Source organism: Talpa occidentalis, unplaced genomic scaffold (genome assembly GCF_014898055.3).
Source record: "Talpa occidentalis isolate TD23 unplaced genomic scaffold, MPIMG_talOcc4v2.1 talOcc4.3, whole genome shotgun sequence".
Classification (NCBI taxonomy): domain Eukaryota; kingdom Metazoa; phylum Chordata; class Mammalia; order Eulipotyphla; family Talpidae; genus Talpa; species Talpa occidentalis.
In genome coordinates this window covers 71,931,670-71,957,996 of record NW_023603184.1, presented here as the reverse complement: position 1 = coordinate 71,957,996, position 26,327 = coordinate 71,931,670, and the positions used below count along the sequence as shown (strand labels likewise).

General features: G+C 34.2%; 1 protein-coding gene and 1 non-coding gene across 6 annotated transcripts in view; both read right to left on the bottom strand.

Moving 5' to 3' along the window:
- Positions 1–966: 966 nt before the first annotated feature.
- CCNT2 (cyclin T2) overlaps positions 967–26,327 on the bottom strand; it is a 37,926-nt gene continuing 12,565 nt past the window's right edge. The window contains exons 3-10 of one of the 5 annotated variants that reach the window (XM_037523264.2): positions 19,322–19,450; positions 18,250–18,310; positions 15,699–15,761; positions 12,595–12,640; positions 10,734–10,897; positions 5,281–5,351; positions 3,609–4,767; positions 967–3,507 (exon numbers count right to left, since the gene is read on the bottom strand). In XM_037523264.2, the coding sequence (XP_037379161.1) occupies positions 3,440–3,507; positions 3,609–4,767; positions 5,281–5,351; positions 10,734–10,897; positions 12,595–12,640; positions 15,699–15,761; positions 18,250–18,310; positions 19,322–19,450 (1,761 nt within the window). In that variant the 3' untranslated portion in view covers positions 967–3,439. Of the gene's footprint in view, positions 4,768–5,280; positions 5,352–10,733; positions 10,898–12,594; positions 12,641–12,759; positions 12,854–15,698; positions 15,762–18,249; positions 18,311–19,321; positions 19,451–21,720; positions 21,757–26,327 lie in introns of those variants that run through there. The other 4 variants (XM_054699691.1, XM_037523263.2, XM_054699689.1 and 1 more) reach the window with 4 other exon arrangements.
- Positions 9,207–9,341, bottom strand: LOC119256444 (small nucleolar RNA SNORA5). Its single transcript, XR_005127776.1, has one exon. It is a non-coding gene; the product is annotated as a small nucleolar RNA SNORA5 (small nucleolar RNA).

The window sequence follows — 26,327 nt, the reverse complement described above, 5'->3', positions numbered from 1 at the left end:
CCTGGTTTCTGTGAAGTAGATGTCAATTAGTTGTTTCTTTAAAGACAGGTCAAAACTATAGGTGCCCTACATAATTATAATCTGTTGGTACAAAGTAATGTAAGACCCCTCATGGCATTCCACATGAAATTAGTTATCATGGTAGAAATTTTCTTCAACTATGAGAATCTGCATACACAGAGGAATATCAAGATGCACTTGTATTTACTTTCTAAGATAAGCCTAGAGGTGATCAAATGACTTTCCAGTTTTTTAATACCTGCACAAGAACTGGACCTCGAGTTAAACAAGAAAAGGATTAAGAAGAAAAAAGGAACAAGAATACTTTGAAGGTCTTACCACCAGTTTTGTAAAGTAGGTTTCCAAGAATGTCTTTACGAAAAACACTCCTTTGCTTTGGTTTTGAAAGATGTCCTATTTCAAAGTAGCTAAGGCAAATATTTATGGGACACAGCTCAAGATTGGAAAGTTAGTTGAAAGAGGTAGAAGTAAAGCCGTTCTTTGTAATGTGCTTCCGCATACAGGTAACAAATTTATGATCTAGGGAAAACACAACTAAAAAACAAATCACTCTTTTATAGGATGTTTAAAGATAATGCTTTTTAATATTTCAAATATTTAAAAAAATTTCATCAAAAATGTATCACCTTAACAGTACTTTGCACATGTGGAATTTCATACCTAAATTTGATACTATTTTGGTTTATTTATGGCTACTTACAAGAAGACTCAGTAATAAAGTCCATTCATTGGAGTCTTTTTCTTTGGTTGAGCCTATTGGGACCAGGCTGATGAATTAGTCAATGCAAATGAGATGGTTAAAACAAATTCATGGTTATGAATTATAAGGGTTTTTCATTAATGGAAATGAAACTTATATGGATTTCCATATTTATTTCCATGTGTTTTTAGGAGTTTATATCCTGTTCAGAGGTTAGAGTTTGAATAGCTCACACAATCCTGTAAAAATTACAACTGGCTGCCCTTTAATAAATAAAGTCATCGTAAAGAATTACATTTACAGAGTGAAAAGTGAATACATAGCATTTCAAATTTAATTTCGGAAGTACTAATAAGTACTGACCCATAACAATATACACTAGCTACCTTTTTAACTGTCCATCATTAGCACCAATAAAGATTCAACAAAATTACCTTTATTCCCATATCTCAAAACAATTCTGCAAATTCTTAGTGAAGTTTAAGTATAGTCACAGACCTTAAATATTCACATTGTTTTCTATGTCATACTGAAAATAAATTCACTACTTTTCTGGATATTCTTTACAAAATCTTATTAAAATTCCTGGTAGTATCATCCCCAATTACACAGTAGCACAACCACCCTATGTGTTTCACATGATAGCTCCTTAGAGGTTTCACATCTAAATTACCAAGAACAAAAACCCTTCCCTCCCTCATCTTGCACTCAGCTTAATTCTATACTAGTCCTTGGATTATGTACCACTGTAAAAAGTATAACTGTATCAAAATTACCATGTTTATGGATACAATAATGTCATACAGAGTAACAAAGTTACATGTAATGACAAAGATTACTACGTTATGCAAGACAACAAATGTTAGGACATGCTAGCTATGTGAAGTCCCTCAGATGAGGCTCCTAGTATCCTAAGTTCAAATAACATTGACAAAATAATGAACAATTATCCTAAAAAATTATAAAGTTACTGGCAAATTAGGTAATTGCTAAATAAAAGTAGAGCACGAGATTAAACTCTAATATTTACAACTGCAACAAACGAGTAAAATTACAATTGTGCACATATCAGTGGCTTTGTAACAAAAATAATTCATATACATAGAGGAAAAAGACAGTTTTCAGCTCAACAGAAGTTGAATTCAACCCATCTCAAAGATACTCAAGAACTCAAAGATTTACCACAGAATAAATTCAATATTAGCTGATAAACAAGAGCCATTATTACTGGTAACAAATTTTAGACAAGTTAAAGTCTATCGTTCAGAAGTCATGACTGTGCAAACTTGACCTCAACGTGAATATACTGAGATGTGCAAACAAATGTAAAACCTTTCCTAGCTGTCTACCTGGAGGCTGACCTTTCCCCCCGCCCTTAGAGCTTCCTGGTTAACAACCATAAGCTACAAATACAGGTACAATGCACAGTCAGCAATCTTTTTATTTATTGTTAGAATATAAAAGAACTGGGAGAGCAATAGGTTTAATTTCATTTTTATAAGGAAGACTGCATTTACCTGAAAAAGAAATGGCATCACACACAAACACACTTCAGGGGAGGCGTATGTTCAAGAATATGTTGTCAATCTGATTGCTAAAGGAAAAGCGATCCCTGCTTACTGTTAAAATATGTAGTGTTAAAGTTGTTTATTTAAGAAAAAACTTACTAATTCTTCACTATGTAAGTTTTTGTGAATTTAGTTTTCGAATCACAGTAATCTACATACCCATTATTAACAGTTCCGTGTTTATAGTACTGCAACAAGCCAACAAACATTTAAATGCACTTCACATCAAGAGTATGTAAACTTTATTTTTTCCTCTTCAAGCCTTCAGAAAATCAGGGGCTATTTCCACAGCCAGTCTGGTCAGAACCTCTGAAGGCAAAAATTCAGTGCCTCACAGTGTAAATGACCATCTGTGGCACTGCATCCCCATCTGGTAGTGAAGTGTCCCCCTTCAGTGGCTTCCAGTAAGGCCTAGAGTTTAAGGTTAACATGAAAAAGTGCCACCTTTGTTTTAGATTAGTGATGGACTCTGACGAGATAAAATAAAGTTATTCTGTATATTGTTATACTTACAAGCAGCTCCAATCCTGAGTATTTATGGTAATATCTAAACATACAAAAATGTATGTACATTTTTCTCCACTTTCTTGTAAACAGTTGTCAGTATACTGTTTTATCCCTTTGTCATTGAAACATGCAAATCATACATACAAGTATAAATACACAAAAGAAAACAATTTACACTCATTCAAAAGCCAAGCAACAACAAAATAGCTACAGTATTCAAATTATAAATAATGAATGCTTGAGGCATCTTATATTCCTAGAAGCAGCCAGCCATTCCTCCTAATGTTCTTAGCTGCAATTGTAGAAATACTGAGTTTTGCACCTTCCATGCTTTTACAGTATTTGTAACACTATCATATGTGGAGATAAAGACTTGTTTACTATAATTCTCTTCTTTTCAGAATGAAGAATAAAGCAGCACTTACAAATATTGAAGCAGTGGCAGCAATAGCAGGTGTTACCACTGCTAGATCAGAAGAAGTTTTCCATTCTAACAAATTTTTAAATAAAAAAAGTAAAGGAGAAATTGACCTAAACAAATGATTACATGTTCATTCCTTGGGCACTTAACAGCGAGTCCAGCATGTCGAATGTGTCTTTGTAGTCCATATGCTGGCTGTTTGTACTGTACTCGTGATTGACATCAGGACCGTTGGTCTCCACTGGCTTCTTGTCCAGTTTCACGAGGGTGCTGAGATGTCCGTAGCCCACCTGGTATGTGACAGGGGGAGGAGGGGGTAAGGGATGGTTAAAAACAGAGTTGTGAGAGGATATATACTGCTTAACAGAGGAGGAAGAACTAGATGAACTACCTGAACTTTTGGAACTTTTGCTCATTTTGGAGTGATGGTTGTGAGATGCATCATTGATATGCAGCTTCTTCCTTGAAGAGCTGGAACTAGAGGAAATGCCATCACTGCTCAGGCCAACAGGACTCCTCAGAACAGTGGGTGGTATTCCATCAGCACTGTGTTTACTGCCAGCACTGCTGCTGCCACTGTGTGAGTGGGAATGCTTGTGACTGCTGGGGTGATGGCGGTTTACAGGATGCTCCTTATGCTTCTCCTTATGGTCTCTGCTAATATGTGGGCTTGAATGCTTGCTCTTCCCACTGCCTTCATCAGAAGAGCTGTGTCTTTCGGAGGAAGAAACTTTTATCTTCATTTTCAGTTCTTCTTTACTGGCACTTTTATCAGTGGGTGGTATTGGAATCCGCAATTTCAGTGATCCACTCTTCTCCTTTTTATCTGCCATGTATTTGTCAGGTTTTTCAGTATTTGTGATAGGAATTTTCATTTTAATGGGAGAAGTTACAGAACTGCTGCTGGCTGCCTGTGACTGCACATGTTTGTGTTGCTGTTCTACCTGGGCAGCTATATAATGATCCCTCACATCCAAATCAAGGGTTTCTAGCTTACGTTTTTCTCTATATTTATCTAAAGACATTTTTTGAGGAATTACTCCAGAAGTAGTAGAAATTGGCCCATGGTGTTTACTGCCCCCTGTTTTATGAGTATATTCTTGCTTAATAGAAGAGTGATCAGAAATTTTGTCAGGTCTGTGATGTAATCCTGAATGCAGTGATATAGAAGGTCCCTGCTGAAAGTTGAGGTTGTACTGGCTACCAGACAAAGATGTCTCCTGTTTCTGTGAATATATCTGTTCTGTCCTTGCTGATTCTTGATGCTGAGGCCATTCTTGGTGTGATGACAAATTGTATGAGGTACTTGGCATTCCTGTTGCTAGCACTGACAAATTATCAGATGTATGGCTGTCTTGAACAGAAATATTTCCTGAATTTAGAGGTACTGGTGCAGGGAATGCTGATGTAGATGGTTTCTGAAAACTTGGGTTTGTCGGCACACCAGTAACACTATCTACTAAAATGGAATTCTGGACCAAAGATGAACCAAGAAGTGGCGTCTCTGATACTTGTCCATCTACTTTTGGTTTCTTAGCCGCCTGATTAGCCTATTTAAATAAAACACACACACAAAAGCAATGACAGCAAAGGAATTTAATACAAATTTCTTTGCTTATAAAAATTCTATATAAAATATATGGAAATAAATTCACCTAGAGTCCAAGACTTTATGATGCCAGTAAATAACTTTTATTTAGAGGCATAAGAGAGCCATAGAAAGTTGTAAGCACTGGTTTTAGAATTAGATACAGGTTAAATTGTTGCCAGCATTTGACAAAGTTAATTTAACTTGTCCAGGCTTTAACTTCCTCATTTGTAAAATGAGGAGACTATTTCCATTATAATTCTGTGAGAATTAAAGAAAATTATAAACTATTTAGCTAAGTCCATTGGACACAGTTATTGAATAAAATGAGTTTATTTAGTTTACGACACTGTAATTATTTAAAAATATATTGGAGATAATATTTAATCACAAAAAATCAACTAATTTGTAATGATAAAATTACTACATAAAATGGATAAACTGATACTCCATTAAACCCTATCAATTCTCTTACCCTCCAGTTTCGAATCCTCTTCAACCTACTAGGTGTTTTCTCCAGTATTTGCAGAAACTCATGTGTTAGCTCTAAAAAAAATTTAAATTTAAAACTTAGAAGCTGCCTTTATAATTTAATTTTTTTTCAAGTGGGCAGTATTACAAAGTAACCTCAAATATTCATCTGCTTCACTGTTACCTAACTATTCAACTTTTAGCACAAACACAATTCTAAATTGGTATTCTCAAAGATGTGTCTTTTAAAAGAAAAAAAAAAAATCACGTTCTTCTGTGCCCCAATTTTACATCCTTACTCAGAATCTCTTGAAAATTTAATAGCATTGCAAAAAAAACTGCCCTCAAATAGAAAATCTCCAAGCCAAACACTATAGCAATAACTGTCATGGTCAAGAAACATCAATACATTCTTTAAAATTAGTGAACAAGGGCCTCCCCAGTGGTGCAGCGGTTGAGCACTGGGTTGTGAAGCTGCCCGTGGCCTCTGCAGCGCTGGTTCGATCCCCGGCCGGCTGCTCCCGGCCACCGGAGGAGGGTCCCACATGACGCGCAGACCTCTCCTGCCGGCCGCTGCTCCCCTCAGCAGTGTACTTCAGTCCTTCTGCCTGCTCTGCTCCCCGCTCTGGCTCTGGTGAATTCTCTCACCCTCCCACACTTCTGACTATACCCAGTGCTTGTATAAATAAATAAATAAATCTTAAAAAAAAAAAAAAATTAGTGAACAAAAGAAGATATTCTAAGAAAAAAGATTATCCATATAATCCTTGCTTTTTGTAAGACTTTATCACCATGTATATAAACTACTTTTATTGTATTTATGCCTGCTTTATGTAAAAACACTAATTACAAAGAGAAAAACAGTAAACCGTGCAATGGAGAAATCAGCACTTAACCTTGTGATCAGGTTATTAACAGCATTAAGACATGATGTGCCCCTTGATAAGATACTTTTTAAAGGAGGGCAAATTGTCAAGGTCATAAAAGAAATCCGTAATATAGACTGAAAGAGATAAAGGAGCATGTCATCCAAATGGAATGCCATCTTCTGCAACACAAAAACTGAGGAAATTCAAATTTAGTCTGTAGTTTACTTAATAGAATTGTATCAATGTCATTTTCTGTTTTTGATATTCATGTATTGTTATATATATAACATTAACACCAGAGAAACTGGGTGATGGAATTCTGTACTACTTCACAATTGCTTGAGTTTTAAAATTATTTCAAAGTTAAATGAAAAAAATCCTTCCACCTACTCACTGCTTCCTAGCAACCAACACACCACTAACATATTATTGCATATTTTGGTCATATTTTTGCACCAGTTTTTTTCTAAATATAAGATTAAAAGATGACTCACTTTCCCAAAGTGGTCTGGTTACGATGAATCACATAGACTTATACCCCAAAATAGTGTCATTAATAAAGTTATGGGCCAGTCTCAGGAAAAATAATAAAATAGGCCAAATAAATTACAGTATCAATAAATACTAATACCAATTTAACCACAATATGGAAGGAACCAGTGTCAGTAGAAAACTACAGTGGTTGAGTCACTAATTTCCTGTAGAAACAGCCCTCTGTAAACTATTCCAGGAAAATGCTAAGACAGGTAACAAAAATTAAGACAATGTAGAATTTGTCTTAATGCAACAAAGAACATGCAAAAACTGGGTATTACTGTACGTTCACGAGCTGTGACAACCAAGCTTTCTGATCCAGTTTGGGTGAAAAAAATCCAACACCCATATTACCACTTGTTCATATTAAAAAAAGACCACATTTCTAAATAGACATTAGTAAATTTAGCAAACACATAATACTTTTGGGCAATAATTACAAGAAACTGTTTTGACTCCATTTCTTTACCAATTTGGTTGTCAAAGATTTAATGCACATGGAGTTCCAGTTTAAAAACCTGGAACATAGCAAGCAAAATGCAAGTTTTATTTTCTTAAGTATCCCATTCTATTAAATTTTATAGTAGAGGAACAAAATTATCTGTGAAATAGTCAGTTAATGTAAATAATCAGCCACATGCACAAACATCACAGTATGATGTTTAAAACAGAGGGCTCCCTCTTCCTCAAAGCTGATATACAGAAAAAATCCAAAATACAAAAGACTAATGAGGGTTTGCTATTAATCATTAAAAAAAATCTACAAAAAAACAATAATAAATCTTATAGTTAGGTCAAGTCCAAGTCAATGCTGTTTTTGGAATAGTCATTAAATGAATTATTTCAATAAACACTGATGTCTCGGATACCATGTTAAAATTCAGATACATCTGGGGCCCTCCTGGTGGCACAAGGGATTAAGACCCAACCTATGAAGCTATCTGCAGTCACTGGCCAGCCAGGGAGCAACTCACACGGCGCAGCAGTCCTCTCCTGCCTCACCCGCTGCTCCCCTCAGCAGCCTGAGAGATGTGGGAGGGTGTCTGTCTCTGGTGACTCCTCTCACCTCCCACACCTCTGGCCTGTACCCCAGTTCTTGTATGCATTAATAAATAATTCTTTAAAAAAAAATTCAGATACATCTCAATAGTTTAAATTTTGTTACTTTGTATTTTTGTGATCAAAACTGAGAAAGGGCTAATATTCACATAATATTTCACATAATAGGCTAAAATTTTTAGCATGTTACGCTGCCAATGTTTCTACCCAATGGCTTTGCAATAATGAACTGGGACATTTTCAGAATGTAGTAGGGATATTTTGTTGATCCTCCTGTCATGTAAACAAACAAACAAACAAACAGAAAACCATAGTAACTTTCCAATAGCTTAAGAACAGGATAAAAGACTGATTACTTGCTTTTTGTAGACTTTATCACCATGTATATAAACTATTTTTATTATAATTATGCCTGCTTAATCTCCTGATAAAGATGTGGCATAACCTACTTTTTAAGTTACAAAAAAAAAAAAAAAAGCTCCCACACTAGTTTTTAGAAGATATTTAAATTCATAAAGATTGGGCCTACTGGGTCTTCCTGGTGGCGCAAGGGGTTAAGATGCAACCTATGAAGCTTGCCGCAGACACTGCAGCCTTGCAGCACAAGTACAATCCCCTGGCTGGCCAGGGAGCAACACATATGGCACAGCAGACCTCTCCTATTCACCCGCTGCTCCCCTCAGCAGTGTGTTTCAGTCTGCCTGTTCTGTACCCCACTCTGTCTCTGGTGAATCCTCTGACCCTCCCGCATTTCTGGCCTATGCCCCAGAGCTCTTGTATGCATAAATAAATAAATCTAAAAAATAAACAAATCCATAAAGATTTCTTTCCCCTCTGCATATACTTTAAAAAACCTTGGCATAGCCTCCCTGGTGGCGCAGCGGTTGAGCGCTGGGTTGCGAAGCTGCCCTCAGCCCCTGCAGCGCTGGTTCGATCCCCGGCTGCTCCCCGACCACCAGAGGAGGGTCCCACAGGCGCGCAGACCTCTCCTGCCGCCTGCTGCTCCCCTCAGCAGTGTACTTCGGTCCTTCTGCCTGCTCTGCTCCCCGCTCTGGCTCTGGTGAATTCTCTCACCCTCCCGCACTTCTGACTGTACCCAGTGCTTGCATAAATAAATAAATAAATAAATAAATAAATAGATAGATAGATAAATAAATAAATAACAAAACAAAAAAAACAAAAAACCTTGGCATAACAGATGATTTCATTCATATGTGGAATATAAAGAACAAAGGAACAGACAAAACTTAAACCAAAACAAACCTAAAATATGACTGCAAAACTGAGGCTATCGGAGGGAGGTTTGGTGATGGGGCCCCAAGGACTATGCTGGAGGATTATGGGTGCTTTGGTGGTAGGTGTGGTATGGTAACATACTGCATCTGAGATGTGAATCTATACCCCTAAATCATACAGTGTTATAAACCAAGGTTACCTCAATACAAAAAGATACATTTTCTTTTGCTGTTGTTGTCTGTAACCAAATTTATCCCTGAGGCCCAGGAGAGGGGATCAGGGCCCATGAGTCACAGCATTACTGTAGCAGCCTTTTGGGCCTATGTCTGCCATGGGCAGGGCAGGCACAGAATTTGACACAGCTGCACAGAAAATAAGGGGTGTGCGTGTATTCTTAAAGAAAACTTGCTCACTTTATCCAGCAGCTCATAAGACTTCAAAAAGGATTACCCCCCCATACCACCTTTGATATAAGGAAAAGAGCATAATTATATAGCTGTATATCTGATATACCAATATATAGTCTGGGAGAATTTTTTCAGGGAGGAAAAAGAAACCCAGAAATCAAGAAATCTAACAATCTATTTTTATCAGAAGGGAGGGCAAATTGGCCAGTGGCCCAAATATGGCCTATATCCTACTGTTTAAAATTACAAGTCACCTAAGGCTTTCCAGTCACAGGGGCAGAGTTACAAAGATGCATTAAAAAGTATAGTTCACAAATTTTAAAAGTTTAAGGGTTACAGATCCTTAAAAGAAAACATCTAAGATTTTAATGGAAGATTAAAATTCCAATGCCATAAGGTTCTCTCACTTTATGTAACAGATATCCTTGTAGCAACGGACGTAAATCTTGTTTTCTCATTAACTTAAATTTTATAAAGGATTGGGGAATGACCACAAAAAGAATAAGGAATAAGTTAAAAACCCAGTATGTCAGCTTAGGCTATCTACTAGGAAAAATGTGTCACCTATTTCTTTTCTTAAATCTATAGCACTGGTTAAAATGTCTTAATTCCCAAGAATCTACTACCTCTGGACAGTTTCTCTATAATTTCTCAACCAGAGAAATTTCTTACTAGGAGACCTCCAAATTCCAGGCTCATAATCTATAGAATGTGGGCCCTCCAAATTTCCTTCTAAATTAGTATTTACTGATGAAAGGTCATAATGATATTTTGCCATTAGAGCAAATAACAGAGCAAATAATATTACCCTGAAAATATCTCAAACTCATTCTTTATTTTCTAAAAGTGGATGAATACCCAACAAAACCAATGAAATTAGTATACTTTAAGGTAGGTATTTTTGCACTATCGACTCACAGCAAAATAAATCATATTTCCTTGAAAATTAATGAAAAGGCTTTAGGTTGGTGTTCACTGGTGGCTAATATATGTTCAACTTTTATTTTTCCTCTCTAGGCTAATGAATTCTTATTTTCATACTGTTATTTGATTATATACCTATACTTCTAAATTCTTTTATCAAACTGTTGAAACAGAATTATAGTCATGATTTTAAAGTCTTTATCTTCCTAAATACATGTTAGTAAATGCAATGGTATCTGGAATTAGCAACAAAATCACCAATAGGGCAAGGCCAGGGATATGTTAATTTGACCAGAATCCGTAACTGTTTCATTGGGCAATGAGTAAATGGGAATTCACTATTTTTCAAACCTACATAGAAGTAGATAGAATTTTTCTAGCATGAAAAGAAGCACTGTTAATGTGAAAAGTTCATTTTCTCTACTTACCATCTAGTAATTCTAGAGTAACTGTAGGATCCACATATTCCCACCAGTGCTTTCCATCAGTTGACACAGGAATCTCCCAATTGGACCATTTGCAAGCCAAATGAATGCACACACATGCTATCACTGTTGGTTTGTACTGAAGACAGAACGTTGTAAGATGTAGACTGTTGTGGAGCAGGTTTGAAAATGAAGAGCCATAGAAATTCAAATATGTAAAACAAAGAAAAACATTTACCAGTAAGATTAGAGCAAAACATAATTAAAGATTCTTCTTTAAGTCTAGAGTACAAAATTTATTTTGCTAAATTAAAAACTAATCTATAGAAATTTGAATATATGCTGTATAATACTATGGTATAAATAATATATGCTAAAAAATATATAGATAATGAACATTCCCCGTACTCACTCTAGAGTATCTTATTTTATCAATACTGATATGGCAATATTTCTAAATGTAGTTTTTACAACTAAGTTGAAAGTATTTTTATTTCTTTACCATAGGAGGGGAAGATAGTATATTTCTAATAACCACTATATACACAGATAACACTTTAAATTTTGTGGCATTTTTGTTCCTTTTGTAATGTCATGGCAAAAAATAAAGAAAAAGCAGAATACTGTAAAACCGACAGTAATTTCGGCATCACATTATAATCAGGTAAGTACCTTTTTATGTGGCTCAACAAAGTGACTGGTTTGTCGGAACAGTCATGATGTATACTTTCTATGCAAAAATGCATCATGACTTTTCCAACAACCCAATAATTCTCATAAGTCAAAAAGAATTTAACACTTATCTAAGTAAACCTGTCTTTTTTTATAGCAAAGCCACAGGAAAAACTTACCTTTTGTTCAACAGCATCAATGCCCAATGTTGCTAAGTACTACTAAAACACTACCTTTCTCCTTCCACTATATGCCAAAAGTGGACATGTACGATATTACAGCTAGCCTTAGCTAACCAAAACTTTAAAGTTTGTTTTGTTGCTTATTTGCTCAGAATTCCTAGTGATAGAGGTTAAATCCCAACAACATATACATAAGATAATACATTTGTATTCGCCAATCCAAATTTTAAAGTAAAACTTGACATGTCACAAGAGATTAAGGACCACACAAATCTGGCTTGACCCCCCTCCCCCAATGAAACATTTAAAAAAAATTTAACAGAATCAACCGAGGACAAAATTATGTATTAGATTATGAAAGCGTCTTTAAACTCTATACTTCCAGATCAGTTTCAGAATTGAAAATGTTTACTAATCAACCAAAAGTCCATATCACTTTTTCTTAAGATAAACTGAAAAGGAAGTTTTTTTTTTAAAGTAAAAATTGTATTTACGCAATTCTAGGCAATCATAGGACTTTACTAATGGGTATTATCTGAAAATAAAACCCCAAGTTATAGAAATTTTATTTACTAAAAAAAAAAAAAACAAAACAAAACCTTTAGATTACTTTAAAAGACTGGATCAATGTGAAATTTAAGAAAATTGTCATTTAACTATAATTGTAAACTTGAAATAGCTTTATACTTACCAAGTTGCTCGAATTTCTACGTTAAGTTTAGCTCTTTGTAATCTTTAGCTGCTATTCAGGCTACCAATTTTAGACTTATGCACTCACATATCGAGAATATGTCATCAGAAAGCACCACTACACTTCACATTGTGCATTTAACCCCTCTGTGCCAAAAGTCCCTTGTACAATACACCGCAAAGCAGACAGGAAGGTACCACCACAGTAGATGGTCCAGTCTCCTGTTGCAACAAGGGTAAGAGACACATTGAGGGGGCCCTGCATTAAAGGAAGCTATAGTGTGCTACAACAGTGCAACAAAGAGGGTCAGGATAACAACCTGTTGGTAGCCATGAAATAGGATGTCTGTGCCAAATCCTTGCTTGCTGTAAGAAAAGAAAAAAAAACGAAGACAACACTATCAGCTTTAACATGCTACTAACAAAAAGTTCTCAACACAACAAAAACTTCAAAGATTTGTACACAAAAAGTAAATTTTACTTACTACTTACAAATATCACAAGAGCGCCATCATTTTCTATACTACTGAAAATCTTCAACAACATTCACTCAAATGTTTCTTGCTATCCCCCAAAGATCTGAGAAACAAGCCGATTTGCTTTTAGCTAGCCAGTTACAAGGGCTAAACTTGTTACTAAGTTAAGCATCTAGTCAGCTAAAAGTTGCAATAAAGCATTCTCCTGGATTTAAAAAAAAAAAAAGAAGAAGAAGAAGAAGAAAAGATTTTTGAAGTCTAATACAAAATACAGAGTTGCCTGCCAGACTTAATCCTCAATCATCATATTTAAGTTGCCTTAAGTATGTCATCAAAACAAAACAAACCACCCCCCAAACTCAGCACAAACTGCTCAGCTTTTCATCATGTTACTAAGCATCAAAAGAGAATAAACAACTTAGAGACATAGGATACATGAAACTCCACTTTATTTGTCTTTTTAATTATATAATCCAATTAAAGACAACTTTAGAAGAAATGCAGGTATTCTAGAGGGCATCGAGATGCTTCCACACTAGTTCCCAATAAAAAAGCAATTTTTACTATCTTAAGACATTAAAAACAGCCCCCTAATTCCCTTCTGCTTCTTATTCTTCCCAACAAGAATACCTGTGCTATAGTTTCCCTTTTTTGCAATAACATTAATAATCACTGATATATCTTCCCTCAGCTCAACAAGGATCAGCTCACCTCAACTCCACCCCTCTCTAATAGGCATTGATCAAGTTCCTTGCCCACTCCTATTTTTATTCATGGCACCTGTGATCCCTGCTGCCCCGTGTGGATCATCAACTTAAGATTTATAAAAAGGATTTGGGTTTAGCAGAGTTGTGCTAAGGAAGTGTGTCAAAGCATCGGATGTCTTGGAGGCAGAGTGACTTAAATATGGCATTTCTTTCCTGGTGGGGAGGGAAGGAGAAATCATAGAAGTGAAAGGTCCCTGTAAAATCATATTAGCCAATTCTGTAGCAAAACAGCATCATACCAACTTTCTCATCTCCAGTGTTTGTGTGTATGTGGGGGGACTTCACAGAATCAAATTTATTTATCCTCCCCACAAAAGAATCAAAATATATACAGAAGTAAAAATTTAAATTACCATAGCAAAATGTATCTAAATTCAATAACCTATTAACAGTCATTGTGCAATAAAGGAAGAATGTAGGGAGTGTTCTTTTGTTAGCTAAAAATTGTATTAGAGCAAAGAAAGACACGAAATGTGAAAGAACATTTTTTAAATGGAGTGAGAGGTAAGCTATAGTTACCTGAAATGTTAGTAAAACAAGATCAAGTGAAACATAAATAAGATTTGCATTAAAATTTCTTTGAATGATAGATCAAATTTGTAGTTTCTGTAGATGTTTTAAAATTTATTCAACTTTGCAAAAGAATGTGTTGACTTGATGTCTTTAGAGTCTTTAAAGAGAACATGTACAAAAATATAAAATTTTGATAAAGGATTTAAAAGAAACTTTTAAATTTTTTAGAAGAAATTTTAAAATACTAAGCCTGAAAATTGGTTTCAACTCCTACTAAGAAGTATGTTTATATATATATTAACCTTCAATATCCTTCATCAGGTTCAATTTTAAAGCAAATTATATATGGCTATGCATTATTCAAACCATACAGCTTACCCTTTCAAGAAAGCAAAATTATACTAAAGTTCTTCTCCCCCTTAGCTCAACATTTATAGAATATATCATTAATACTATACTATACTGTAATAGCAGGGGGTGAGAATGTCCTATAAAATATAATTACATTACCATGAAGAACAGGAACCATAATTAAATGTTCTAGTTTACACAAGATAACATGTTATTTTAGGATCAAAAAAATTAAATGGAATTTTAGAGGTCCAATTCTGAATGTTGATACTGTAGTATGAGACAACAGGTTTTTTTTTTTTTTTTAATGTAGCTGTTAAGATAATAAAATCCTACCTAGGAAAAAAATAAATTCAATTTAGAATGAATAAAATGTGAGAATATTTAAACACACATACACACAAAAAAACCCCCAAAGCCTTCAAAAATGTTATCCATTTTGTTTATAATTAACCTACAGAATTCTGGTAGTAAAAGAATGAAACCATAAAATTTCCTTTTCAAAAAGGAAGTTAAAAGAAAAAGATACACTACAATTCTAAGTGGTTGCCATTAGTACATAACACTCCAAATGGGAAACAGGAAAAGTAGAATTATGCAGTAGCATAACATGCAATTGTGTAAAAAACATTTCCAGGGATACAAGAAAAGATACACAGGTTCATTAACAGGAGTAGAAAAATGTGTACCACATGCTTTATAAGCAGTAAAAAGCAAGTAATACAAAACTTACTACTCCTGCGTATAAAAGGTTTAACAGGAACATCACATATATACATCACGTGATAGTTATTTCCCACTATAAAATGGAAACCATTTTTTGTAATGCTAAATGTACACAGGCAAAGTATTTTCCAAAAAGACAAATCTGCGGAAAAAGGTAAGTTTCATCTGAAAGATTTAAAGTTGGTGTCCAAATTCTTAAACTGTAATCACTTTTCAAGAAGTTAATGAACGTCTGACATAAACCAGAAATTACTATTTTCTGTATATATGTGTTAATGGCCCACATTTTAAACATTAAATGAAACAGGACTGGCATAGTCTAATAGGAAAGAGGAGAGTCCTAATATCTGGAAGCCCTCCAATTTTTTAGAGAAATGAGATGCTCACCTAAGTTGACAGGAAGCTAATTCACCAGGTAGAACCACAAACAAAAGTAGGTAAATAGAGAGATACTAAAAAACAATAAAAATAACATTTCCCCCATTTTAATAGAACGCAAGTGAAGAACTGAAGAACAAAATAGCATTCAAATGAATTATAGACACTAAAAAACCTTAATACTTAATTTATCAAGTTTCAAAGACCACTTACCTCTTACTAACTGGGTACATTTCACCACATCTGTGTGTGGGTGTTCAATGGTGATCTCAAAACCTGAAATGAAAAGCACTTTTTTTCCCCAATCACTTACCACTATAATACTTGACTGTAAAATGCCCTTTACCATACAACTGTAAATGTCTAATTTATTTTTTATTATTAAAATATTTCTAAGAACAAAGCTAAAACATCTCATCACTGATATGTTCACTATACTTCCAATGATGTGAAATATTTTCTTCTCAAAAACAATGTTCTAATTATGAAAACAGTTATTTACAGATCAGAGGGAATATTCATTCAAAATTGTCAGTTATAATGAGATTATTTTCAAGTTAAAACAAAATCAAAATCCTGAAAATATAATTATAAAACTTGGAGGGAACAACTAGGTTATATATTTCTTGTATATATTCCAACTCTTAATTTTAGAAGATCAACATAAAAAGAACTTTTCATTAAAATAACTTTTGATAGCTCAGTGGTTGAAATAATTTTTTAAAAAATGTAGTTTTTAAAAAAATTTTTAAAAACACGTGAACCCTGTAGGCCTCAAGATTCATAAAATTACCATTTCTAAAACCAAAGATGAAATGCTGAAAACCTTTCAACATCCAATAAACCCCTTTCCTTTTTAAAAAAGTAGAGGTCATATCTAGCACCTCCAGAAGCAGTAAATGAATAACATCCTAATAAATAATCTGGATTCATAAAGTTACTATGCGGCCTATTTACATTTTTAATATAATTAAGTCTGCAAAATAATCCTGTAAAGAAAGCTACAGAGATATATCTTATAAATTCTAATGTCCCCCTTTAAAGGATGCTATCCATTCTCCATGCGTAATAATCTGTCATAAACAATATAAACATTATACAATGTATAAAACTATAATCATATTATTAAAAAATAGTAATTTTCCTTTTCAATTTTATTTATATATGTATTTGTAAATTTTCATAAACTTATGTAATTTTATATAATAAAATAACGTCAAATCATTGGATTTGGAAGGATTAAGAGTATCACTTTTACTTTTATATCCTTTTATAAGCATATCAAACAAGTCACATATATTTCAAATAAGCAATTTTTAAAAAAAAGATTTATTTTATTCATTTATGCATACAAGAACTGGGGTGTAGGTCAGAGGTGTTGGGGGTGAGAGGATTCACCAGAGACAAAATGGGGAGCAGAAAAGGTGGATCTACTGATGTACACTGCTGAGGGGAGCAGTGGGCGAGACAAAAGAGGTCTGCTGCGCCAGGTGGTTTAGCCCTGGCCAGGGATAGAACTCATGCTGCAGTGGCTGGAGATAGCACCACCAGGGAGGCCCCTCAAATAAGCAAGTTTTATAATAAAAAAGAGTCTGTCATGATGGGAAGCTGTAATTATCACACTACTGTGGAGTAATAAAACAAAATAACTACCACATAATAAAATAATGATTTGACACATACTATATGAGCAAATAATTTTTTATATACTATCTTTCATCGTTAAATGCTCAATATTAAGGCAGGCATTATTATTCTATCTTGCATATATACAATGGCATTATAAGAGGTAAAAGAACTTTGCCAAAGATAACAAAGGCCACAAGCCTACAGATCTAAATCTGGATCTCCATAAGGTCCATGTTCTTTCCAGATTTGTCTCAAGAGTAATATGACTTTAGACAAGTTATAACCTTAACTTTAATTTTCTCGTTAAGTGAAAAATTAGAATAAATGATAATTATAGATCAGTTAAGTCATGTGAGCCTTGCAGTCACCATAACTCGAAGAAAAGGAAAGGATAAACACTTGCATTACTATGTCACAGTAAAACCGATGAGGTATATTCATTAAATACTACCAATAAGCTTCGGAGAGTAAGGACTACAATGTACATTTGTATATATAGAATTCTATGTACCAGTTCCACAGGGTCATTTTATCTCCAATGCAAATCCAGAATGAAGTACGCATTAAGTATCTCAACTATGTAAATCTAAGAAATCACATTGAAGACTGTGTTTACCATTCAATGAAATCATGCCAAATTACATTAAAAATTTTATGAAAGGTTTCCTTATAAGCAGGTGATGTTATTCTAGTCCCAAACCTTGTTTTAACTAACCTTTTTCAATAAAATTATTCCAGAAATCTTTTATTTAGAATACTGCATTTTAAGAGCACACACAAAAATATCTGACATAGGGGCCTCCCCTGGTGGCGCAGCGGTTGAGCGCTGGGCTGCAAAGCTGCCCGCTGCCTCGGCAGCACCGGTTCGATCCCCGGCTGCTCCCTGGCCACCGGAGGAGGGTCCCACATGGCGCGCAGACCTCTCCTGCCGCCCGCTGCTCCCCTCAGCAGTGTACTTCGGTCCTTCTGCCTGCTCTGCTCCCCGCTCTGGCTCTGGTGATTTCTCTCACCCTCCCGCGCTTCTGACTGTACCCAGTGCTTGTATAAATAAATAAATAAATATTAAAAAAAAAATAAAAAAAAAAAATAAAATCTTTAAAAAAAAAAAAAAAAAATATCTGACATAAATACATACCTAAGGTTTGTAGCATTATGGTTTCAAGTAAAACCAGTTCTTGAGTCTGTTGAAGGTAAGCCTGTCAGGGGAAAAACAATGATATTAAACTACTTAAGGTAAGCATAGTACTACTAACAGTACAGGATATCAAATCTCATGAAATTAGAGTATAAAACCACAGTAGTCTGAAAGTAAGGAGAAATAAAATGATAGGGATAGAGGGTGATAGAGAAAACCTGTGCCGTAAGTTTAAATGGAATTACTTTTCATATAGGAAATGTAAACAAAGCAAGCCCCTAAACCACCTAATGATAATGACAATATAAGGGGTAGGTTAATGGGGGCGGCAGGGAGGGGGTGATGCTTTCCAATTTGTAATGTAATACTTTACCTAGGCAATGGTATTTCCTATTCTTAATGTGTTATGAAATACCAAATAAGAATACCAAATCCAAATGTGTCTTTAAAGAAAAGACTTACGAACGAACTAACTCTATCGTATTTCATGTGACAGCTCCTTGATAAGTTCCTTATAGAATTAACATTCTTAGAAAAGACAAAATAAAAACAGACCCTCAGAACCTCTAAATTAAAAGAAAAATTTTAGTTAAAATACCAAAATAATGCATCATATGCTCATTGGGACATAAAAGCCCTACCTCATCAACTTCAATAAATCATTCCTCCACTGCAATTACTCTGGGCATAAAGATCATGACACAACATCTGCCATTTTTTTGATTATGACATTTGACTAAGTTGGTAAAAAAATAATATAACATATAAATATTTACTTAAATAAGGACATACTGCTAAACACAGAAAGTGTAAGCAGCTTTAATTTTATTTATACCCCATTATGAGGTCACTGAGCTGATTTTTTAGTCACTTTCTATTATTTGAATATATTCAAAAGAAATAATTCTGATTTTGTAAACAACATGTGAAACACTTAAAAAAATACCTATGACTCAAAATCTTTTGATTCAGATGACATTCAAATTATACATAAAATATATGTATAATTATATAAATAATGAAAAGATGTTAAAGTTACAAAGAAAAACCAAAAAAATCCAATTTTACATACATCGCACTTAGTATCCAGCAGTGGTTCTAGGGGATGAAGACAAGCATGTGCTACTTTGATAACATGTTCAAGTTTTCGGGCCTGTTCTTCCACTTTTGCAGCCAAAAATAATGCAGTAGGTGATATTATCTGCAGAAAAGATAAAAATTTGGTGATTTAAAAACAAACTTTGGATAAATCTACTAAGGGGGGCATGCAAGGAAGGAATATAATATTAATAGTACAAATTACAAGTTGGGCTATGACAAATACTGATGTTGTTTTAATAAAGTTATCAAATAAACCTAGTTACTTTAAAATCTGTCTGATATTTTTGAAAGCATAACACTAAAGGGAAAAGATTCTTTAGCTAATTAAGATAAAGTAATTATTAATGCACATTCTGGAAGGAAAGAGAACTCTCAAGCAAAATAGTGAAGTCACTGTATACTCAGATTTTCCCTCTTTTTAAGCAGTCACCACTTTCTAGGGTTCTTTTAACTTAATCATAGCTTCATTTTGTGGCAAACAGCTACACATTATTACTTAAGAGATAGAAAAAGAACCCACACAGGAAAAAAGATTCTGAGTAAGGAAATGCTCCCTAATATCACTATTGCTTAATCATAGCAATATTAAAATTAGCTTTAAAAACCCCAAGAAATAAACAGTATGCAACAATATATATATGAGAAAGTAAAAGAGTAAAAATTATCAACCGAAGGTCAAGTAATTAGCATTTTTTTTAAGGTTTAGTAAGTTAAGTTCTTGGCTTAAAAGTACAAGAACAGACACTAAAACAGAGAAACATCAATTTTCTGCAAATATTTATTCAAAAAGAAATAAGCCAAATATCTGCTAACTCAGAAAATAGGCATATTTTAAATACAACATTTAAAAACTACATATAGGACATTTCTCATAGATAATTTCTAAGTATCAAGATTCAGGTACATTTTTTTCCCCCAAGAGATGAACACCTGAGTTTCACTGTATCTTAGAGGTCACCAATCACTAAACATAAGTAATGTCAAAAAAGAGGGGAGAGATGAGCAGGAGGCATAAATCATGCCACATGATCTGGGTCATTAACATAAAGAGAAATTTCTGATATAGAGACATGAAATTTAATCATTGTATTTTGAATAGGGGCTTTCTCTAGTCCACCTGCCATTTGCAGATAAATAAATGGAGTAAGAATGATTTCAAGAAGTTCTCTTCTTGCTGTATAAGAGTGAGTCTGGCTCTAAACAATCAGGAATGTTACCTTAAAAGCCTGGATAATTTCAAGTTGGGCTTTAAACTTATTTCCATCTTTAAAAGTTAGAATAAAAGTTAGAATTCCAACAGGGAAAGTTTTAAAAAATTAAGAATGCTCAAAAAAAAAAAAGTCACTTTATTCTTAAGTTTCCTAGATTGAGAATTAACCATTGTTATTCCTTACAATAGACTTAATATCAAAACTAGTTAATATTCTTAAAATATCAGTTAAACAGTAGATATAGAAATGTAAAATAACTGAGAATGACAGTATTCCCTTTCTCAGTTATTTTTTTCACAGTTAAAATTTCCTACCACTTACCTAATTTGTCTAATTCCTTTTCTATTTTAAAGGCTTAGCTCAAAAGATCAATTTCTCTCAAGGTAAAATTCCTTAGAGAAAATGCCCCTCTTACCCCTCTAGAGGAAACTGAGCACACCTCTATCATAGTACTTACACTGGGTTCTAACTGGTGGCTTCTAAATTTTGTCTGTGCCACCAGTCTAGAAGCAGCTTGAACACAGACTGAATTATTCGTTCTTATTCCCATTATCTAGCATGGTTCACCTGCTATTCAATGTATTTGCTGAATGAATACGTGGATAATCTATATAAAAGCATCAATATTAACTCCAAGTATTTTAATGCCACTGTAAGTATCTAAGAGTCAATACCAAGGTAATATATGCAATAAACATTCAAAAAATGAAGACAGTCCCAGTTTCCCATAATCTCCCATTTATTATCATGTTCATATTTACAAGGGTAGAACTATTTATTAAGAGTGAAGCAACAGAGGCTTCAAGACAAGTCAAGTTAAAATAAATTTAACAATCTTCCTTCCTAACTGCCAGATAACCCAGGATTTCGCTTACTTGACAAAATAGCATTATAAAATTTCCAGTAAGTTTTTCTTGGTAAAGGTTCATAGGATTCCCAGTCATAGCGCCATCTTTTTCAGCTTTCTAGTAGTAGCAGCAGCTGTTGATATCAAGAAATACTGTGCAACTGAACAGCATTTCTCCTTAGAAAATAGTCTCAATGGAAACAAAGTACGCATACTCGTCAGTGATTCTAAGATTCTAAATAATTTAAAAAATTAAGAATTCAGGGAACTAAAGAAGTATCTTCAGGGTAGATTCCTGGTTTATTTACCCACACTCCTCACAGAAGTCTTTCTGTTCCCTCTAAATAGGGCTCAAGTCTCATCCTCCTCCAGTGCAACACTAATACCCAACACTCTTCCAAAGTTCCTGGTGAAATCCACTAACTCCATTCACATTTTCCTCCTCTACAGCCTGCAAACATTTTACTCCATCAGGGCTGTAAAAACAAAACAAAACAAAAAACACCTTTTTAGAGAAATACTTTGTGAATATCCATGTGAGGCTTTAATTTTAAGGATGACTAAGTAGGTAACCAAACTAAGTACTACTGCATCTTGCATGAGAAGTTGTGTGGTTTATTAAGAAGAAAAGAATTCCAGAAGTTTTGAGGAATGGCAATATTACTAGTTGGTAAGCTTTAAAAATGAGCACACCTCTGAAGGCAACAATCACTGACATACATAAACATGGTTAAAAGCCAAAGAATTCATTCAGTTGATACTAGTGAACAATTACAAACTGAGATTAGTTTACTAGGGACAGGGATCATGCACTACCCATTTCTGTATTCTGGTACCTATTTAATAAACTTGCTCAAATTATAACTGGGGAAGAAAAACTGACTTTCAAATAATGTCCAGAATTTACCACTCTGGCAGATGTAAAACTATTTCAAGGAATATGACATTCTCAGAACAAGACAAATTTCTACAGAAATATACCATACAAATCATGGAGAGGGGGAGGTAGAGGTGATGAAGCCAGCTGTAGCATAGTAGTCACACTGCCTCAGTGGAATCCTGGCTCTGTTATCTGACTAGCCTAGGCAAATAACTTATTCTTTGTGGCTCAGTTTCCGCATCTGTAAAATGGGAGAAACAGTATCCACTTATAAAGTTGTGGTGAGGAGTAAATGAATCAATTTATGTAAGCACTTAGAACAGTGCTCCATTGTAATATGACTCAAATATTATGTTGAAAAATTAAGACAATTTTATATTTTTAGTGCTAATCTTAAATTTAAAGTGATTTAACACACCTTTAAAAATTCCCTTTCTTGCTCACCTTCTTTCTTCCATGGTAAACTTAATGTTTTAAAGGTTCTCTGGTAGTATAACTAAGCAGACTCAAACACTGGAAACATGATATGTGACATACTTCAACGGTTATACCCATTTTCCTTTCTTCCCTTCTCCCTCCAGTTGTGTTAACCTCCTTCACTTTATCTATTTATGTTTTCATCCCATACCTTTTAATCTGACTCCCTTTTCCATCTTTTCTCCTGCCCATTCCTGGCCACTGTCACCCTTTGCTCATGATGCCCTCAATGCTCACATTCTTCACTCTCCATTGCTGGCTTCAATCTTGAAAGTTGGAGGCAAGGTCAGTTTGTTTTTTTGAAGTTGCACCTTTTTTTTATTGAGGCATTTTTTTTGTTAGTATACTGTATATGATTTAGTGGTATAAGTTTACACTTCTTCAGATAGGCAAAGGTCACTCTGAATTAACAAAAAGCTTAGATAATTTCTAAAGTCACTGAAGATGGCTCTCATCAGTCAGTTTCAAATGAATCATTCTGGTCTTTATTCTCTTCGTAATTAATTTAGATATACACTGTGTGTACATTTTTTTTTTTAAGAACTAACAAGCAGTTATTTACCCCACAATATTAAATGTCCAAACCTAAAATAACCTTGGAAGAAACAAAGGCAAGGCTTCCAAGTCTGATTTGTAGTCTGTTCTGGTCTGACAGGCCAGGGAAGCCATTTCCCCCATGACCTTTATTGCTTCAGTACCTGTCCTCCCCCAAACTACAGGATAATAACTAGATCCTGCACCTTGAAAAGGGTTTTACTAAGAAATATTCAGCTAGCTCTAGGAATCAGAGTTCAAAATCACTTGCCTAAGGATAGAGTCAAGGAAAAGCGATAATGGTATAAATTTAGCAGAGACTCATACAAACAATAGAAAAAGGGAAACAGAAACTTAGATATAAGGGGAGTACACATGGGTGGAAACATGGGAGGGTCAGCCCCAAATTAAGAAAATGGAATATGTGGGGAAAAAAATTAAAAAAAAATTTTTTTTAATAAAAATTTATTTATGCACACAAGAACTGGGGTGTAGGCCAGAGTTGCAGAGGGTGAGAGGATTCACCAGAGACAGAGTGGGGAGCAGAATAGGCAAGACAGGAGAGGTCTGCTGGGCCATGTAGGTTAGCTTCCTGGCCAGGGACAGTATTTGTGCCTCTGTTTGGCTGGCAAAAGCTTGACAGCACTGAGACGTTAACCCCTGCACCACCAGGGAGGCCCCGATATGTGAAAATATTAATCTGTTAATAAGAAAGGTCACCAGGCTCAAACTGCTTAAACCAAAATTCCAATATATTGTTAAAAGGTGATTTAAATACTTAACTTTTGCTGCAGTGAAAACAGTTACATTACAGCATTATAAAAAATGTCTTAGATAATTTACAGATAAATAATAATAATTTACACAGATAAATAAAAAATGTCTTAGATAATTAACACAGTCTGGCATTTCAGCTATTCTCCCTATGTAACTATGTGTGAGTGTAATACTGTCAATAAAAGAAAATTTACACTGGAAATTTATACGCTTGCAAGAGAACTGGCTTAATAAAAACTGAAAATTACTAATACTTAGCAATTGCTTAAAAACAGTGTTGATTAAAAGACTAGGGCTTAACTTCCATAGAGTAATTACATGTTTAATGTTTACTAAAATTTGGCATTTAAAAATTTATTAAGAAACATTTCAGCACTATGATTTGTTTCTAAAATGAAAAAAAAAAATCAATGTATACTTTTAAGAACCATCAACATTTCACAGTGAAGTCTCTAATATCCCTTATATACTCAGCTGTCAGGCCACAATAAATTCTCAAACAGTATTAAGAAACAAGCAGAACCAGGCTTCATTTTCAAAAGGTGTGTGTGTGTGTGTGTGTGTGTGTGTGTGTGTGTGTGTGTGTGTGTGTGTGTGTGTCTTTAACAACTATTAACTTTGACATCTAAATTGTGCAATTCTTGCAGAACCATCAATTTGCTTGTTTGGTTAACAAAAAAAATTTGAACAGATGCTCAAGTCTACATAAAGTGAAGCATATCATTAATTTGAATAGCCTACTCCTATTAAGCTCTAAAAACACCAATTATTGATCAAAGGCAATACAAACTATAGAAAACATCTAAGAATGTGGGGAGCTTATAAAAATCTGGGGTTGTTTCTGAATTATATCACCATTCAAAAGACTACTGCTCAATTCTCACAACTTCCTATGCTTGCTCTCAGTTTATTTTTTTTCAAGCATCAAACTACACCAGTTTTTATGATCTTGAGTGGAAGAAAAAAATCATTTAAACTTCAGTGTTACACTACTGTGTGACTTCTAATAGCAATGTCATTTGTTGATGGATACAAATATCCATACTTTCCAGTAGCTCACTAATACTATTTTTGATAGTTTGTAGCCCTAAAGAGCTGTCCAGCAGAAATGTAATGTGAACCACAAATGTAATTAAATTTTTTCTAGTAATCAATTAAAATAATGAAGAAACAGGAAATTGATCATGCCTAGGTAGTGGATATATAGACATGCATATAAAAAACCACAGGTTTATATTCACTGGTACACTGAAGACAAAATTCATTAAAATGATAGAAGAGATAAAAATGCATTAAACGGTCATAGGCATCAAAAATTGATTATTAATCCTAATAATCCCTGCATTACACAAGTTTAAAGTAAACCACCAAGTCCCCACCCCCCATACAAGTTTCTCAGGGAAAGATCTATCTATGTCTTATTTAGTTATGAGTGTAAATCTCTCCTTTGCATACTGCTTGACATATAGTACAAGTCATTAAAGCTGTAATAATTTAAAATTTTACCAATGAACAAGTAGGTGAATTTCTACAGTCCTTATTTGTTTCTTTTTCTATATTAAGCTCAAGTAATTAAGAGAAAAACTACATATTACATGTTTCTTTAAATAGGATCACACAAGGATAACCTAAATTGTCAACTTTACAACCAGAACCATAAACTATTTTACTATACGTAGTAAGCTAATGCTCCCCAATACAACAGGGGAAAGAAAGGAAGTTTCCGTCATTTCTCCCAGTGCCTGGATGTGTATACACGTTTAATGTTGACTGTATAGTGATCTAATTAGATTTTCACTTTAAAAATCACCTCAATCAATTTTATGTACTAGAATTCTCTTAAAGGATTCCCATTCTAAAACTGCCTTCAAAGTGAACTTGTAGATCACAAAGTCAGTTTTTGTAGAGAGGTTTGCTCAATGCAAACACTCAAGGTACATTTGTTAATACAAAAATCTGTTCTATTCTGCAAATCAGATTTAGCTCGGAAAAACCACATTACAAAATTGCATACAATACTCTTAGTTCTGGGACAAATGAGCTAAAGCCACTCTATTATACATACAGAAAAGGTTTGGATTCAAGTATTTTATAATCATCCAGTTTTGGAAAAAAAGCTTCATAAAGAGACGTGTAAATGGTGTAAATCAACTCTTCAAAATAGAGTCGATTTACACCATTAGTATCTCAGTAATTAAGCAGATAGTGTGTCATGTTTCAAAATAACATTAAAGCTTTTGGGAAAAGTCTC